The 19,165-nt window shown below is 37.8% G+C and overlaps 1 protein-coding gene and 1 long non-coding RNA gene across 2 annotated transcripts in view; one reads left to right on the top strand and one right to left on the bottom strand.

Moving 5' to 3' along the window:
* Nucleotides 1-533: 533 nt before the first annotated feature.
* MKRN3 (makorin ring finger protein 3) lies at nt 534-2,494 on the bottom strand. Its single transcript, XM_045795429.2, is given in 2 exon segments — nt 534-1,042; nt 1,045-2,494. Coding segments are annotated over 2 exon segments (1,587 nt in total). The 3' UTR covers nt 534-905.
* A 275-nt stretch (nt 2,495-2,769) lies between these two features.
* The window catches only part of LOC148107575 (uncharacterized), a 34,293-nt gene continuing 17,897 nt past the window's right edge, over nt 2,770-19,165 (top strand). The window contains exon 1 of the long non-coding RNA XR_015722050.1: nt 2,770-2,889. This is a non-coding gene — a long non-coding RNA (uncharacterized LOC148107575). The remainder of the gene's footprint in view (nt 2,890-19,165) is intronic.

Genomic DNA, 19,165 nt, shown 5'->3' with positions numbered 1-19,165 from the left:
ATACTGAATACAAAGAACCATTTATCTGAGTTCAGGATTGACTCTGCTGTTATAAGGAATAATGAGATTGTGCTAAACTGGATGGGAACACACATTTATGTACAACAGCACAGTGAGCTATTAATGCCATCATAGAAATACCAATGTCCTATTTTGTAAATCCTTTATCTGTGTCTGCTACAATTGACTAGAGCCACTGGAATATCTGTTTTCATTAGATGCTAACCACTGAGCCTGCAAAAAGGACAGAAAGATTATTTACACACCTCACACTCAACACAACAGCAAATCCTATTAGCCTTTCACTTTCAGCTTCCAGCTCTTCCAGATATATTATATGATGGTGTACTTTTATATATATCTTCAATTATATAACTTTTATACACATTTATTTTATACACATATAATTACTAAATATATACTTTCAAATATAAATAATTTCACATCAAGCTTAACAGGATAAAAACATGTAAACACACACACCTGGTTCTGGTCAAGTAAAACACAAAACCACAAGGTAACCACATGTTCAAGAGTGCACTTGAAGGGGAATGAGGGAAGAAACAGACATGTAAACAACAATGATGAGCAGTTGTACCACAAAGGCCCTGCGAGGGTCCATTTCTTAAGGCTGTAGTAGCAAAAAGCTCCTTGTTCAGTTAAGACTTCTCCCTTCACCCTGTCACATTTATTCTTGAGGGACTTCAAAATGAGTGTGGAAATTCTGTAAACACTAGACTAGAACTGAGTCAATCCTGTTGAAAACAGAGATGACAAAATAAACCATAAACTACAGTAATATTCATTTCATCAAACAATAATTTTAGGACTTTTTGTTACAGTTCACCACAGTAAAGCACCATAACCTTGAAATGGGGATGGACAAGAAAACAGAGATGGATGCTTTATAAAAATGTCTTCAATAGCCTCTGTGAATGACAGATGTGTCTATAAACAGAAAACAAGCAACAGCGGACGCAGAGCCTTAGCACACCAGACCACATGCCACAGCATAATGCCACAGATTCAAACTGAAAAAATGTTCCAGCTCACAATGAAGCAAGTCCCACTGGTCCTCTGAGAAAGAAAGCTCATCATTTGCCAGTGAAAGAAAACACTTAAACAACAGATTGGCCAGCCGAAGCATGACAAGCTCTTTTTTACTGCTTTTAAAGGGCATCTCACCCTCTCCCACCTGAGTATCAGGCTCCAAAAGTTGACTGCAGTGAGCACCGGATTCCCCAGCGCCCTGCCTCTGAGGATCCTCTCCCCGGCCCTCAGGGTCTGCATGCTTGTAAAAACAGTTCTCTCCAAATGGGCAGAAACCCCTGCCTTCAGCAAAATACCTGCAAGTCTTGTTGCTCATTGCCTCCTTGTACTGCTGAATAAGTTTCTGCTTCTCTTCCTCTTCCTCCACCCAGAACTCACTGGGAATGACAAAGTTGGAGGTGACCCTGCACTGTGGACAGGACTTGACGATCCTGTTGCCAAACTGTTTGTCAGTCCTCCACCTGCGGATGCACTTAAGACAGTAGGTGTGGTTGCAGTTGGAGAGGATGCCAAAGCGGCAGTCACTGGGGTTGGCTTTCTCATAGACAACCTCCATGCAGATGCCACACACTTTGTCCATACTTCGCTGCACTGCAAACGAGAGTTCCATATCCTTCTCATGTGCTTCAATGCAAGCCTTTATATGGTCTGCCCTCTGCACAGCATCCACAGGGTGCAAGAAGGGAAGCCCACACATATCGCATATCTCTCCATGGAGATACATGCAGCTCTCCCCACGAAAGCACTGCCCCATGGCAGCATCCCGGCAAAGCTGCTGCCCCCTGCCCACTACAATCTGTTCCCTCTCAGTCACTGAGCTCTGCAGAGGAGCCCTGGGAACAAAAGGGACCATGCGGCCCCGGTAGGGTTGCCCAGGAACAAACTCAATGGCATTCTCCCAGCCTTCTGCACCTGCTCCTCCAGCAGCTCCAAGGCCTGCATTGTCTCTCCCAGCTTCAAAGAAACCCCTTTCAGCAGCCAAGCCAATCACAGGCAAGGAGTAAGAGGGCGCAGCAGGGGGGGCTTCCGCCACTTCCTGAGGCAGGGTCTCAGTATGCGCAGCCGTGCTAGGGCTTTGGACTGCGGAGGCCCAAGGCGGTGAACCATGGCCCCCTCTGGCCAACTGCCTGCCTGAGAGATCATGAGAGTAACGACAGTTCTCCCCCTCCTTGCAAAGCCCATGCAGATAATACCTGCAGGTGACTTGCTTCGTCCAGCTGCCGCCACTCCGTCCCTGCAGGCGACTGGGCCCCGCCCCTCCCCCTGCAGCCTGGGCAGGCCTCAGACGTGACGCACGGAGGGGGGCCGGACCTGCAGCTGCAAATTGCCGGAAGACCGGGCGCATGCGGAGGGAAGGCCCAGTTGCACCCTCCCCTGCTGCCTCGGCACCCACAGGTGCCCCAGGTGCCCCAGAGGCTTCAGTGGGAGCTGCAGGCTCTTCCATGGCAGCTTCTAACCCCCCAAATGGTTCCGGAACTTCTCCGGTGTCTCTTCCTTTCGGCTCGAGGCCCAGAGAGCCGTAGCTGGCACCGGGGTCTCTTGTCTATGAAGTGTGCATCATTTTTCCTTCTCCCCTGCTCTTCCTGTGACTATCGGTTCCTACTTCCTCTCTGGCAGGCGCGGCGGACACTTCCTGTGGGGGCAACGTCATTCCTTTACCCATTCCGTACGGTCTGTGCAGCGTGTACGGTGGTTCCGCATCCTCCTTTGTTCTCGTCAGTCGGGGCTGCCCCGCCTCTTCCCCGGCCTCTGCCTTGCTGCTCTGCACGCCAGCTGGCCGATCCCAAGGCCTCTCTCGCTCGCAGGCTTCTCCGGAGGACGTAATCGCAACTCTTTGAGGTTTTAATTTAATCTCTTCCAGTGTTCACTCAGACACATTGTATTTTATTGTTTTTTCATGTATGTCTATTTTAAAAATCATAAACCTCTCCTCGTTACTGTTTATGCTGGAATATATATATATATATATAATTTTTTTTTTTTTTTTTTTTTTTTTTTTTTTTTTTTTTCCCTGATCACCATTTTGTGTCTCCACGGGTCTTTGTGTGCATGTGTTTTTTTTTTTTTCCCCCAGCCTTATAGCTGTCACTGTGGAAAGCTTTTTGTTGACAAGACATTATTTCTTTTGGTTTTTATTATGGAAATTCTTACAAGCTTACTTTGGAAATGCTCTTTGCTGGCAAGGCATTAGCAGCGAATGCTTCTGAACTGAGGCCACTTTAGCGCTTTCAGATGTCTTAGTTTATAGTGATTTCCAATTCTCCCTTCCCACTGTGCAGAAGCTGCTGATTTCATACAATCCTGATGCGGCATAATAAGCCACTGTCCCCTGTGTGACCCTGGCTTTTATTTTCTCTTGCTCGCTTAACTCATGGTGGCCCTTTGTTCCCCTGTCTTTCACGGAGGTTTGTCCGGTATTGTGACAGGCCAGGCTTTCATAATGTATTCTCTATCGTTCTGCTCGCAAGTGGTGCTTTTTTATTTCCTCTGTGAGCTCTTTGTCGTTTTGCAAATATATTTCAGTAGATGAGTAAAAAAAATCATATGCCTGCTTTGCTAAGACTACTTAGGGATGTATACTGAATTTTGTCATGTGGTTTTCTGAATTGAGAAATGATCTTATGTTTTTTTTTTCCTTTATCCTCTTAATGTGATTACTTGCACTGATAGACTTTCAAATATTTAATTTACCATTTTTCCAGGAATAAATCTGTGTTATGATGTTTTATCATTTAAATGGTACTGACTTTTGTTTGCCAAAATGAGTTTCTTGTAATTTATGGCCTAAATTTTAAAATGGGAGAAAGTCTGAATAGTAGAACAGAAATCAGATTGAAGCAACTAATAAAAAAAAAAAAAAGAAAAGAAAAAGACCAACTGTGAAGTAAGGGTAATGAATCAAGGGTAATTCTTTTAAATTGATTTTTGAGACCTAAATTTCTGGTTAAATTTATTAAGAAAAAAAGAAGAAGCCTCAATATCAGAAATTTTAAAAGTGGTATCACTACATTAATAACAGACATGAAAAATCATGAGAGGATATCAGAAACAAGGTTTAGCCATTAAGTGTGAAATTTATACAAAATGGTCCTATTTCTAGAGCCACCTCTATTATTAAAAATAGCAGAAACAGAAAAAAAAATACTGACCTGTTATATAAAATAAATATGTAATTAAAAATAGTTCCCTAAATGAAATATTTTAAAGCTTACCTTCTGAAATAAATAGGCAAAAATTCTATATTGTTGTCAGTCCTATCCAGTACCATAAGGCAAGCAAAGAAATAAAAGATGTTTTAATTGTAAAAGAATTATTAATAGGAGACAGCAGAAATTTGAGGGAAAAAAAATTATTGATAAACCTAGTGCTTTAATAAGCATATTTAGCAGGGACATTGGGTAGAAGTACAATATACCAAACAGTTGTATTTCCATTTCAGTTAAATGACCCTTAAACATTTAAAATTCATAACATTTATAACAACATAAAAAGTTACCTACCCCAGAAATCAAACTAAATAAAGTTGTAGAAATTAAAATCATGTTTTATTTAGGAAGATTTAAAGAAATCAGGGAATACTCTGCTCATGCAGTAGAAGCTAAGTTCAAAAGGTAACTTTTTCTAATTTGGTAATTGTGAGAATATTGCTGTTTTCCACCATGAATGTAGGAAATCTTGGTGATTTTGAATTTTTTTTTTCTTTTGTGTAGTTACTGAGTTTTGTACTGGGGATGGCAGTTCTTCCAAAGTCTGACTTGCATTCTCTTTCCTCTCATAAATGCATTGGTTGGTGGGTATTTGACAGCCCCAAAGATTTTCAAAGGGAAAAAAAAAAAAACTTGAAACAGAGAGAGTGGGTTTATATATCAGGCTTTTTACAGATTCACAAACATAAGAATCTTGAATATAAAACTATTATTTGTTAAATGGTAATATGTTCCCAGCACTGTGTTTAATTTATATTTGATCCACATTTTATAGACCAGCACTGTCCAGTAGAATGCTCTGTGATGATTTTATGTACGTGTTGTCCAGTATTTCTGTTTGGTAGCTATTAGCCCCATGTGGCTCTTTTTTTTTTTTTTTTTTTTTTTGAGAGAGAGAGAGAGGGAGCACACCAGAGGTGGGGGAAGGGCAGAGAGGGGAAGAAAAAGAATCTTAAGCAGGCTTTGCCGCGGGGCTCAATCTCATGACCCTGAGATCATGACCTGAGCTAAATCAAGAGTCGGCTGCTCAACTGACAGAGCCACCGAGGCACCCCAAGCCCCATGTGGCTCTTGAGCACTTGAAATGTGGCTAGAATGACTGAGGGACTGAGTTTAATTTTAAATTTAATTTAAATAGCTGCATAGGGCTTAGTAGCTTCTATATTGGACAGTGAGGTTCTAAATAGCATTTGACCATGCCATCTCCACACATAGGAGGGAACAGAGATTTTCTAACCTGTCCAAACCTATGCAGCTGGCATGGGGCAGACTTTGTTTTCAGATCCCCACCTGTGTGGCTCCCAATTCTGTTCATGTCCTACCGTCTCATAGTGAACTATATCTTCTAGTTTTACAGTGCAAGCATTTCATTTGTGCTATTAGAAACTAAAATTGTACTGCATGATTTTAAATAGATGAGATTGAATACCTGGAAATGGGGCCATGCATGTAGAAAGAATAAGCAAATACTTCCCACTGTGGTCACATATCTATTCTCAGGGAATTTTCTCTGTCATGGTCTTGTTTTGTCCTGTTTTTTTTTTTTCTTTTAATTTTTAATTGTTTAAAAAAATTGTAGGCACTGCTGTTTTCACACAGTCCCTGAGAATACACATCTGATCATGTCTCTAGTTATTTGGCTCAGCTGAGTGCTCTTTTCTCAAAAACCCACTCAGGGCCTCAGGACTGGGACCTGAGACCAACTTGTGCACAGTCTTCAGGGCAGGGCAGGAGCTCCTCACAGGTCAGTATTTGGATGTCCAGCTGGAATGAATGAAAACAATGGCTCCACTTGAGCAGGCTGCACTAAGCACTTGGGTCACAGAATGACAAGGGGGGAGGTGGTTTATAGCACTGCAGGGCTGAGGCACAGTCTGGGCAGCATAACAAAAGCCCCAGACGCAGGAGACTTGTTCATAAGTGGACTGTGTAGGGATAGACAGGGAAAATTCAGGTGGCCCCACAGTTTTTTATTCCAAGCAGCTCAGTCCTGCTGGGCTCAGCCCCACTTACCTGTTATGTCCATGTTTAAAAGGCACATAATTGTCTGAAAGTAATTTCCTTCAGCAAACAACCTGTTTCAGGTCCAACGTTTAGGTACTGCTGTGGAGATGGGAATTAAAACAAGAGTCTAGAATCAGGCATCAAGGGTTCAAATCTGGAATACACAACTTTCTGAGGGATTTATCTTGGGCAATTAATTCAACCTTTTTTACCTCATTTGGCAAATAACAGAAATAATAACAGCAATAATAATATGAGTGATTAGTTCACAGGTTTGCTGTATTAAGTGAGATAATTCTTAGAAAATGATTGGAGCAATACCTGTTACAAGGTACAGTCTTTGAGATCTCTATAAATGTCTTTTGACTTGAAAAATCAAAGAAATCAGAGAGGGAAACAAACCATTAGAGACTCTAGGCAACAAACTGAGGGTTGCTGGCGGGGAAAAGGGTGGCGGGATGGGGTAACTGGGTGATGGGCATTAAGGAGGGCACTTGATGGAATGACCACTGGGTGTTATATGCAACTGATGAAACACTGGACTCTACCTCTGAAACTAATAACACACTATATGTTAATTAATTGATTTTAAATTAAAAAAAAAACAAAGAATCCTGCAATTAAAGTCACTAACCCTGTCAATATGTTTTCTGCTATAGATAGCAGACAGCATTATTATGTCTGTAGGGTCCTTGGAAGTTCCGGGCACATGAGAAGTAGTGAATGAATACTTAGTTTCTCATACTGATAGGCAAACTGACTTTTATTTTGAAATTCACAGAGGCTGTTTTTGCCAACTCTAGTTCAGAATTCAAACTCACCAAATTGTATACATTAATTATGTGCAGTATTTTATATATCAATTATACTTCAATAAACTTAAAATGTCAAGCTTTAAAGCTAGATGAAATTTAAGAAAAAAATATTTTTTAAAGTTTAGTTTTAGGTACCTTTGTGCAGTATTTTTGTCCCCTCATCACTTATAATTGTCATGGGATTCTGAGTGGAACAGGACTATGTTAGCTCATCCTGGGATTGGGTGGACTGTTTTGAGGAATCCATGTCTAGTCACCATGAAGGAATAAATAGATAACAAGAAAGTTAATAAAAAATGCCTTTCTAATTTCATATTTCAATACTGATATTAAAAAAGGTATAAATGCTCCTCAAGCTACTCAATTATGCTATTATAAAATTGCTCTGATAAAATCACACTGAATTATCTATATCATAATCAAACACTGAAAATTTCAAGAAATTTTTAGATGCTTTTTACAAGTACCAAGAATTCAGGTATGTGCATACTTTAGCATGGGTAACAGAATTTTGTTATTTTCATATCGATCTATTTTACAGATCTAAAACATACTTAAATTTCAGTTTCTAGCCAGATTAAGCAGCTTCTAAAAGGCTAACCTTTCCATTCACAACAATGATAGAAACGGGACAAATATATGAAGTAAGTTCTTGAAGTACTTAGGAAACAACTGATGTGGTAAGTGTTTGACGGACTAAACCCAAGACAGAACATCATGTAACCTAAATAACCCACGAATTATGAAAGAAATCACAAAGAAAATAAAATAATTTCACCTAAACAACAATGAAATTATGGCACATTAAAATATTTAGGATGGACCTAAAGCAATGTTTAGAGGCGAAACTTATAGCCTTAAATATATCGGTAAGGAGAGAAGAAGCTTTGGTTCCAGAAGTTTCAAATAATTTTAAAAAGGCAAAAAAAAAGAGGTGGGGGAAGAATATCACATAGTAATGTTGGAGCCCTATTGCCTCCATCCACTTTAGGAAGAGGACATAGTCACTGTGCCATGGTATACCCTCAGAGCTACAAACCGTGGCAACAGGAATAAAAGGAGAGAATTCATCTAACTTTTGGCTACTTGGAGGAGTGCTTCTTATTTTTTTAAATTTAAAAATAAAAATGCTCATTATTTTCCATGTTTCTTACCCTGTTCCTTTCATCCTCCAAAACATTTAAGCATCTTTAAAGAGAATTGTGAACAATCATACCTAACTGACCAGACAATGTCATTTGTCTCACACATGCCACATAAGAAAGCACATTAATATTTCTGGCCACTAGAGAGCAGGGATGAGATTGACTGAATAAATTGAAGGAGGAAAACCCAGCAAGGTTTTAGAGATTTTCATATACAGTTAATATATTGACCAAAAGATGTTTATAAAAACACTATATCCTATATCACTATATCCTATATCACTATATTAAATTTAACCTGTGAAAATTACACACCAGGCACTTATGACAATTAAAAACATATTGCCTCTAAAGGATGCCTCAATAATTTCAAAGGATTGAAATAATTCAGAATATATTTCCTGACTGCAGAATAAATTTGAGCCCAAAATCAATAGTAAAATATAACTAGAAAATCATTTCTATATTGAGAGATTAATAACTATATTTCCAAATAACCCAAAATTCAAAGAGGAAAGTCACAAAGTAAATCAGAACATACTATGATTTGATTAATAATGAAGGTGCCTATGTAAAAGTTTGTTTTTGCTTCATGGAAATCAATAATCCTTAGGGGAAATTCTATACCTTAAAAGGAATATATTAGAAAATGAGAAAGTCTGCTTATTTCTGATCCAATCCCTCTCTTTGGGTAATTGCAGTAAAATGACAACAAATCTAACAACAACAACAAAAAAATAGATGAAGAAAGTAACAAAAATGAGAACAGAAATTAATAAAAGAAAACAAACATATAACAAGAATAGCCAGAGGTTGATTATTTAATAGGATTAGTAATATGGGGTGCCTGGGTGGCTCAGTCTGTTAAGCATCTGCCTTTGGCTCAGGTCATCATCCCAGAGTCTTGGGATCGAGCCCCACATCAGGCTCCCTCCTCTACAGGAAGCCTGCTTCTCCCTCTCCCTCTGCCTGCCACTCCCTCTGCTTGTGCTCTCTCTGTCTGTCAAATAAATAAATAAAATCTTTTTTAAAAAGTGAAGTGGATTAACCTCTGGTATGCTTCACTGAAAATAAAAAAAAAAAAAGAAAAAAAAAGAGGAGGGATTACCCACCTAACCAATATCAAGAATGAAAAACAGTGATATTCCTACTGTTCATATATACTTTAAGGAGATTATAAAAAGATATTATGAACTTTAGTCCATTAAATATGAAAATGTAGTTGAAATGGTAAACTTCCTAGAAAATACAGCTTACAAAAGTAAAGTCATGTAATTGAGAGCTTGTTTGGAGATTCTAGCAGGGGAGGGCAGCTACTCGTATACCCTTGACCAAAGAACGGCCCTCCTCTGGGGAAGGCCGTCCTCTTCGACCGAGCGCGCAGCTTCGGGAGGGACAAACATGGAGCGGTGAGGGAGGAAGGGGACACCCGCCTAGCCAGCCAGATCAGCCGAATCAACCCTGGCGATCAGTGGGGTGACAGATGTCGCAGCCAGATCGCCCTCACATCCAAGGTCATGTAATTGAAAGCCCTCTTACAAAACTCCAGGCCCAGCTACATTCACAATAAATCCCATTAAATACATAACAAGAAACATTACAGACTCCTGTTGCTCATAAACTTTGATTCAAATTAATAGAAAATTAAAAATGCAGTCCAATGATCCATAAAAGGATAATATATAACAGCAAAGAAGGGTTAATTCTCATGATTCAAGATAATATCTATATTTGAAAGTAGATTTTCAGAAGTTCATAGATAAAGAGAAGAGGTTGGTGGTTGCTAGAGGCAGGGGGTGGGCAGTGGGCAAAGTGGGTAAAAGCGGTCGAAAGGTACAAGCTTCCATTTATAAAATAAATAAGTTCTGGGGATGTAATGTACAATGTGGTGACCATAGTTAATAATACTGCAATACTGTATTGCATATTTGAAAGTTGATCAGAGAGTAGATCTTAAAAGTTCTCATAACAAGAAAAAACATAGTGTAACTGTGTGTTGATGGATGTTAATAGGCTTATTGTGGTGATCATTTTGCAGCATAAACAAATATGGAAGCAGTATGTTATTTGCTGGAAACTAATATAATGGTTTATGTTAAGTGAATCTCAATAAAAAAAAGCTGATTGGCATACGCACAGATGTTTCTCAGAACACTAACGGCAAGTTGCATTTAAAATAGGGTTATATCAGTGAAAGCAATGTACAGCCATTCTGTAAAGCATGGAGAGAACTTTTCAAGAACACCTGCATTGAGAACAGTGTTATATTAGCGCATGGGACTTATGCTTGTTCTGTAATGCATGTAGATTAGTGTTAAGAGCTATTGTAATTAAGCCATTTCTAACAACACAATTAGCATGCTGCCTTTAGAACCCTGTTATATGAGTAAATGTAACTGACACCCAGTCTGAAATGCATGTAGAGAATTGAGAACACTTGCAGTAAAAATGTTTCTAAGATTGCAACCTGCAAGCTGCATTTAGAACAATATTATATCAGTGAATGAAAGTTATATCCATTCTGTAATGCACAAAAATATTTAAGAACACTTGTACTAAAGATGTTTCTGAGAATATTTTAAAAATCAATTAATGCAAATAACTGCATTAGTACATTAAAGGAGAAAAATAAAATAAGCTCCCCCAGTCCATATTTTTTTTGTTAAAACAATATATTTTTACGATAAAATTCTTAGGACACTAAGAATAGAAAGTAATTTCTTTGAAAAAGGGAATATCTTAAAAAAAACATAGATAAATGTCATATTTAGTGTTTAAATGTACAGATCTTTCCCTCTAAAACCAAGAACAAGACCATAATGCCATCAACCAGCATTTATATTTATTTATATTTATATTATTTATTTATATATTTCTCAAGTCCTAGCTAATATAATGAGGGAAGTACATAAATAAAATGTATTTTAATTGGAAATGAGTTATTAACATATCTAAAGACATGCACATAGAAATCATACTTCATTTCCCCTTCTGATTAACCCCCTTTCTTTATCCCTTTCTTCTCCTACTGATCTTCCTACGAGAGACTATGGACTCTGAGAAACAAACTGAGGGCTTCAGAGGGGAGGGGGGTGGGGGAATGGGATAGGGTGGTGACGGGTAGTAAGGAGGGCACGTATTGCATGGTGCACTGGGTGCTATATGCAACTAATGAATCATGGAACTTTACATCAAAAACCAGGGATGTACTGTATGGTGACTAACATAATATAATAAAAATATTAGTATAGTAAAAAATGATATCTGTCTCATAACATACACAAAATGTTACCACAAGATAAATTTAGACTGGAAATTTAAAACACTAAGGTTTTTAGAAGAGAACTAACATTTACCCAAGAAATAATAACAGAAATCTCACTTTCTGGCTTTAAACACAAGCACGTATGTTATATGAGATTTTCATATGTAGGGGTAGTATTATTGTAGTGTTGTTGGTGTGTCCGTACATACAAGGTGGAGATGTGCCATTATGTGTATTATGTGTGTCAGCCATAAACTGCCATAATAAAATACCATATACTGGATGGCTTAAATAACAGGGATTTATTTCTCGTAGTTTTGAAAGCTGAGTAGTCCAAGATCAAGGTACTGGCAGATTGAGTTTCTAGTAAGGCTCTTGTCCTGGTTTACAGGTAATTGTTTTCATGCTGTGTCTTTATATGACTGAAAGAGAGAAAGTGAGTTCTCTGGTGTCTCTTCCTATTGGATCAGGGCCCCACCTTATGGCCTCATTTAATCTTAATTGCCTCCTGATATGTCCTATCACCAAATGCAGTCACATTGGAAGTTAAGGCTTCAGCATATAAATCTTGGGGAGATACAATTCATTTTGTAGCATTCTACCCCTAGGCCCCCAAAGTCAGATTTTTATTGCATACAGAATACTTTGATCCCATCACAACAGCTCCAAAGGTCTCATTCTAGCATCAACAAAGTCCAGAGTCTCATATGAATATAATCTAAATCAGGTATGGGTGATACATTGAGGTAAATATCCACTCTATCTGTGAACCTATGAAACCAAAAACGTTATGTGCCTCAAAATAAAAGTCAGGACAGGCATAAAATAAATATTCTCATTTGAAAAGAGAGAAGTCAGAAGAAAGAAAGAGATTGTGGGTCCCAAGCAGGTCCAGAATCTAGTAATGAAAATTCCATTAGATCTTTATGTTTTTATGTTTTTATTTTATTTATTTTTTCCTTATAATAATTTTTTATTATTATTGTGTTAATCATCATACAGTACATCCCTAGTTTTTGATGTAAAGTTCCATGATTCATTACTTGTGTATAACACCCAGTGCACCATGCAATACGTGCCCTCCTTAATTAAATTCAAGTTAGTTAACATATAATGTAGCATTGGTTTCACCCAGGGCTCATCCCAGCAAGTGCCCTCTTTAATACCTATCACCTATTTAGCCCATCCCCCACCCACCTCCTCTCTAGCAATCCTTAGTTTTTTCTCTTAACTATAGAGTCTCTTATGTTTGCCTCCCTCTCGGTTTTTATCTTATCACATTTTTCCTTCCCTTCCCCTATGTTCATATGTTTCATTTCTTAAATTACACAACTGAGTAAAATCATATGATATTTGTCTTTCTCTGAGTGACTTATTTCACTTAGCATAATACACTCTAGTTCCATCTACGTCATCGCAAATGACAAGATTTTATTCCTTTTGATGGCTGAGTAATATTCTAGTGCATACACACACACACACACACACACACACACACACACACACACACACCACATCTTTATGCACTCACCAATGGACATTTAGGTTCCTTCCATAATTTGGCTATTATTGATAGTGTTGCTATAAGCATTAGGGTGCATGTGCCCCTTCAAATCAGCACTTTTGTGTCCTTTGGCTAAATTCCATTAGATCTTGAGGCTCCAAAATAATCTGCTTTGGTTTGATGCAGATCTCCACCAAGCAAAAAGGAATTTTTTTGGCAAACTGGTTTTGGGCTTGAACTCTTGAACTCTTCCTCTAGTCTCAATCCTGCCAGCCTATCCCTTCAGATTTTGGACTCACTCAATCTCCACAATTGCCCAAGTGCCACTCGGGTGGCACTGTCCTGTTCTGCTGAAGTCCCTCCCCTTCAGTTCTCTGCAAGGGTCCTATCCACAGGCTTCTGCAGGTTGGGGGTCCAACCCCTGGGGCTATGCTAGCCATTTGGCCTGACGAAACTGAGGCAGTATCCCTAATGATCTCTGAATTGCCTTAATGATCATTCCTCCCCTTGCTTTCTGGATAAAGCACATTCACAAGCAAATAGCTCTATGGTGCCGTCTTGTATAATCCAAGAAGTCTAACAGCCTTCCTTCATTCCATCCTGCTTTTTCTGTCTCCTTATGTTCATGCTGGTAGTGTCTCTACTTGTGTAATCCCATTTCTATTCTTGACTTCGGCTGAGATGTCAGATTATGTAAATGAGTTGCACTCATGGTATCTTTGTCAAATGGTTGTTCTGGTACACTCTTTATGTTCTCCTCAGAGCAAGCGTTCTCAATTTTTGCAATTTGAATAAGCTGAAAATTTTCCAAATCTTCAAGTTCTGGTTTCTTTCTGCTTAATAATTACCTCTTCAAATCATCTCTCCTTTTGCATTTTTTGGTAAACATTCAGGTTGAACCAAGCCACACTTTCAAAACTGTGCTTACAAATATCCTCAGTTAAAGAATCCAATTTTGTTGCTTGCAAGTCCTACATTCCATAAGACACTAGAACACAGTTAAGTCAAATCATTTACTGCTTTATTACAAGGGTTTCCTTTCTTTCAGTTTCAAATACCATGTTCTGCATTGGAAATCTCACCAGAATTGCCTTTAGTATCTATATTTCTAGCATGTACCTCAAAATGCTTCCAGCCCATTTATAAAGCCAATTCCACAATTTTAGTTGTTACAGCAGCATCCTCCCCCTCAAGACCAAAATATGTACGATTCTTCTCATGCTGCCCTAATAAGATACACGAGATTAGTTGCTTAACCAACAGACATTTATTTTCTCCCAGTTCTAGAGGCTGAGGAGTCCAGGATCAACGTGCATCTGACTCAGTTTCTGGTGAAGCACTTTTATAGACAGTGATATTTTTGCTGGGTCCCCACACAACAGAGAAAGAGAGCAAGATCTTCTGTTCTTTTTCATTGTTGTATAGCATTCCATTGCACAGATACATCAGATTTTAAAATAATTCAAGCTACAGTTGATGGATGTTTGGATTTTTTCAGTTTTCTTATGATGACAAAATTTTTTTATGAACACCTCTAATGACTTATTTTCATTTGATGTGTATGTACTTAATTTGGTTATATAATGTGTCTGGAATGCAGGGGTCATAACAAAGGTATACAGTAAACATTGACAGTTTTCTTTTCTCTTTTCAAGTTTTTGCTTAAATTCTAGTCAGTTAATATGGGTGGTAAAATTGGTTACAGGTGTAGAATTTAGTGATTCATCACTTACGTATAACACCCAGTGCTCATCACAAGTGTCCTCCTTAATACTCATCACCCATAGCCCATCCCCCACCAACCTCGCTCCGTCAACCCTGTTTGTTTTCTATCAAGAGTCTCTTATGGTTTGCTTGCCTACCTCTTTTTTATTCCTTCCCTTATTTTTATCTGTTTTGTTCCTTAAATTCCACATATGAGTGAAATCATATGGTATTTGTCTTTCTCTGACTCACTTATTCGGCTTGGCACAATACACTCTAGCTCCATCCCCATCATTGCAAATGGCAAGATTTCATATTTTGATGGCTGAGTAATATTCCATTGTAAAAAATTATATATAATATTTAATATATATATGGATATATATGGTATATATTTCACATCTTCTTTATCCATTCATCAGTCAATGGGCATTTGGGCTCTTTCCATAGTTTGGCAACTGTTGAAAAGGCTGCTATAAACATTGGGGTGTATATGCTACTTTGAATGTGTATTTTTGTATCCTTTGGGTAAATGCCTAGTAGTGCAATTGCTGGGTCATAGGGGAGTTCTATTTTTTAACTTTTTGAGGAAACTCCATATAGTTTTCCAGAGCGGCTGCACCAATTTGCATTCCCACCAACATTGTAAAGGGAGTCCCCTTTCTCCACATCCTGTGAACACCTCTTGTTTTCTGTATTGTAATTTTAGCCATTCTGACAGGTGTGAGGAGGTATCTCATTGTGGTTTTGATTTGTATTTCCCTGATGCTGAGTGATGCTGAGCATCTTTTCATGTGTCTTTTAGCCATCTGTACATATTCTTTGGAAAAATGTCTGTTTGTGTCTTCTGCCCATTTTAACTGGATTATTTATTTTTGGGGTGTTGAGTTTGATAAGCTCTTTATAGATTTTGGATACTGACCCTTTATCAGATATGTCATTTTCAAATCTCTTTTCCCATTCCATACATTGCCTTTTAGTTTTGTTGATTGTTTCCTTTGCTATGCAGAAGATTTTAATCTTGATAAAGTCCCAATAGCTCATATTTGCCTTTGTTTCCCTTGCCTGAGGAGATGTGTCTAGTAAGAAGTTGCTGTGGCCAAGGTCAAAGAGGTTGCTACCTGTGTTATCCTCTAGGAATTTGATGGGTTCCTGTCTCTCATTTAAGTCTTTCATCCATTTTGAATTTATTTTTGCATATGGTGTAAGAAAGCAGTCCAGTTTAATTCTTTTGCATGTGGCCATCGAGTTTTCCCAACACCATTTGCTGAAGAGGCTGTGTTTTTACCATTGGATATTCTGTCCTTCTTTGTTGAAGATTAGTGTGCTGTAGAATTGTAGATTCATTTCTGGGTTTTCTATTCTGTTCCATTGATCTATATGTCTGTTTTTGTGCCAGTACCATACTGTCTTGATGATTACAGATTTGTAATATAGCTTGAAGTCCAGAATTGTGATGCATCCAACGTTGCTTTTCTTTTTCAGGATTGCTTTGGCTATTTAGGGTCTTTTACGATTCCATACAAATTTTAGGATTCTTTCTTCTAGCACTGTGAAAAGTGCTGGTGGTATTTTGATAAGGATCGAATTAGATGTGTAGATTGTTTTGGGTAGCATAGACATTTTAACAATGTTTGTTCTTCCAATCCATGAGCATGGACTGTTTTTGTTGTTGTTGTTTTGTTTTTTTGCATTTCTTTATGTCCTCTTCAGTTCCTTTCATAAGTGTTCTATAGTTTTCAGATGACAGATCTTTTGCCTCTAAGGTTAGATTTATTCCTAGGTATCATACAGTTTTTGGCATAATTGTAAATGGGATCAATCCCTTGATATCCTTTTCTGCTGCTTCATTATTGGTGTACAGAAATGGAACAGATTTATGTATATTGATTTTATATCCTGTAACTTTGTCGAATTCATGTATTAGTTCTAGTGACTGTTTGGTGGAGTCTTTTGGGTTTTATACAAAGACTATCATGTTTTCTGCAAACGGTGAAAGTGTGACTTCTTCCTTGCCGATTTGGATGCCTTCTATTTCTTTTTGTTGTCTGATTACTGAGGCTGGGACTTCTAGTACTGTGTTAAATAACAATGGTGAAAGTGGACATCCCTGTTTTATTCCTGACCATAGAAGAAAAGTTCTCAGTTTTTTTTCCCCATTAAAGATGATATTAGCTGTGGGTCTTTCCTAAAAGGCCTTTATTATGTTAAGGTATGTTCCCTCTATCCCTGCTTTGTTGAGGGTTTTTATCAAGAATGGAATCTGTATTTTGTCAAATGCTTTCTGCATTTATTGAGAGGATCATATGGTTCTTATCCTTTCTTTTATTAATGTGCTGTGTCATGTTGATTCATTTGGAAATATTGAATCACCCTTACAGCCCAGGAATAAATCCCACTTGATCATGGTGAATAATTCCTTTATTTACTGTTGAATTCAAGTTGCGAGTATCTTGTTGAGAACTTTTGCATTCATATTCAGCTGGGATATTGTCCTGTAGTTCTTTTTAGTGGGGTCATTATCTGGTTTTGCACCAAGGTAATGATGGCCTCATAGAAGGAGTTTGGAAGTTTTCCTTCCCTTTCTATTTTTTGGAGTTGTTTGAGAAGAATAGGTACTAACTCTTCTTAAATGTCTAGTGAAATTCCCCTGGGAAGCCATATGGCCATGGACTTTTGTTGGAAGATTTTTGATTCCTGATTCAATTGCTTTGCTGGTTATGGTTCTGTCCAAACTTTCTATTTCTTCCTGCTCCAGTTTTGGTAGTTTCTATGTTTCTAGGAATTCATCCATTTCTTCCAGATTGTCCAATTTGTTGGCATATGTTTATTCATAATATTCTCTTATAATTGTATTTCTGTGGTGTTGGTTGTTATTTCTCCTCTCTTATTTATGATTTTATTTATCTGGGTCCTTTTTTTCTTTTCTTTTTGATAAATCTGGATAGGAGTTTACCAATTTTATTATTTTTTCCAAAGAAATAGCTCCTGGTTTCATTGATCTGTTCTATAATTTTCTTAGTTTCTATATCTTTTATTTCTGCTTGAATCTTTATTATTTCCCTTCTTCTGCTGGCTTTAGGCTTTATTTGCTGGTACTTCTCTAGCTGCTTTAGGTGTAAAGTTAGGTAGTGTATTTTAGATTTTTCTTGCTTCTTGATATAGGCCTGTATTGCAATATACTTCCCTCTTAGGACTGCCTTTGCTGCATCCCAAAGGTTTTGGACTGTTGGGTTTTCATTTTCATTTGTTTCCATGTATTTTTTTAAATTTATTCTTCAATATCCTGGTTGACCCATTCATTCTTTATTAGGAAGTTATTTAATCTTCATGTATTTGTGGTCTTTCAAATTTTTTTGTTGTGGTTGACTTCAAGTTTCATGGCGATCATAAAACACACATGGTATGATCTTAATTTTTTGTATTTGTTGAGGCTGGATTTATGACTTAGTATGTGATCTATTCTGGAGAATGTTCCATGTGCACTTGAAAAGAATGTGTATTCTGGTGCTTTAGGATGAAATGTTCTGAATGTATCTGTGAAGTCCATCTGGTCCAGTGTGGCATTCAAAGCCATTGTTTCCTTGTTGATTTTCTGTTTAGATTATCTGTCCATTGCTATAAGTGAGGTGTTAAGGTCCCCTACTATTATTGTAGTATTACCAATCAATTCCTTTATGTTTTTTATTCATTGTTTCATATATTTTGGTGCTCCCAATTTGAGGGCATAAATAATTATAACTGTTAGATCTTCTGTTGGAGTGTCCCCTTTATTATGATATAGTGCCTTTGTAATCTCTTGTTACAGTCTTTGGTTTCAATCTAGTTTTTCTGGGGTGCCTGTGTGCCTCAGTCATTCAAGGGTCCAACTCAGGGTTTGTTCTCAGGTCATGATCTCAGGGTCATGACATCAGGCCCCACATTGGGCTCTGCACTTAGAGTGAAGTCTGCTTGTCCCTCTCCCTCTGCTCTTCCCCCTGCTCTTTCTCTCTCTCAAAAAAAAATAAAATATTTAAGTAAAATAATGTCTATTTTTTCTGATATAAGTACTGCTACTCCAGCTTTCTTTTCATGTCCCTTTTCATGATAATTGTTTCTCCATTGATTGCCTCACTTTCAATCTGTAGGTGTCTTTAGGTCTTAAATGTGTCTTTCATAGGAAGAATATAGATACGCCTTGTTTTTTGTTGTTGTTCTTTGTCTTTTTGTTTGTTTGTTTGTTGTTGTTGTTTCCCATTCTCACCTCCTATAACTTTTTATTGCAGCATTTAGTCCATTTACATTCAGAGTAATTATTGATAGATATGCATGTAGTGCCATTTTATTACTTGTTTTTTGTTTGTTTGTTATTATTGTTGTTGTTGTTTCTGGAGATTTTCTCTGTTCCTTTCTAATCTTGTCACTTTTGGTCTTTCCTTCCCACTCAAAGAGTCCCCTCTAATATTTCTTGCAGGTCTGATTTGGTGGTCATG

This window comes from Ursus americanus, chromosome 28 (genome assembly GCF_024610735.1).
Source record: "Ursus americanus isolate L20-20 chromosome 28, mUrsAme1.1.p, whole genome shotgun sequence".
Taxonomy (NCBI): domain Eukaryota; kingdom Metazoa; phylum Chordata; class Mammalia; order Carnivora; family Ursidae; genus Ursus; species Ursus americanus.
The sequence above is the reverse complement of the archived record's forward strand: the minus strand, read 5'-3'. Positions and strand labels throughout refer to the sequence as shown.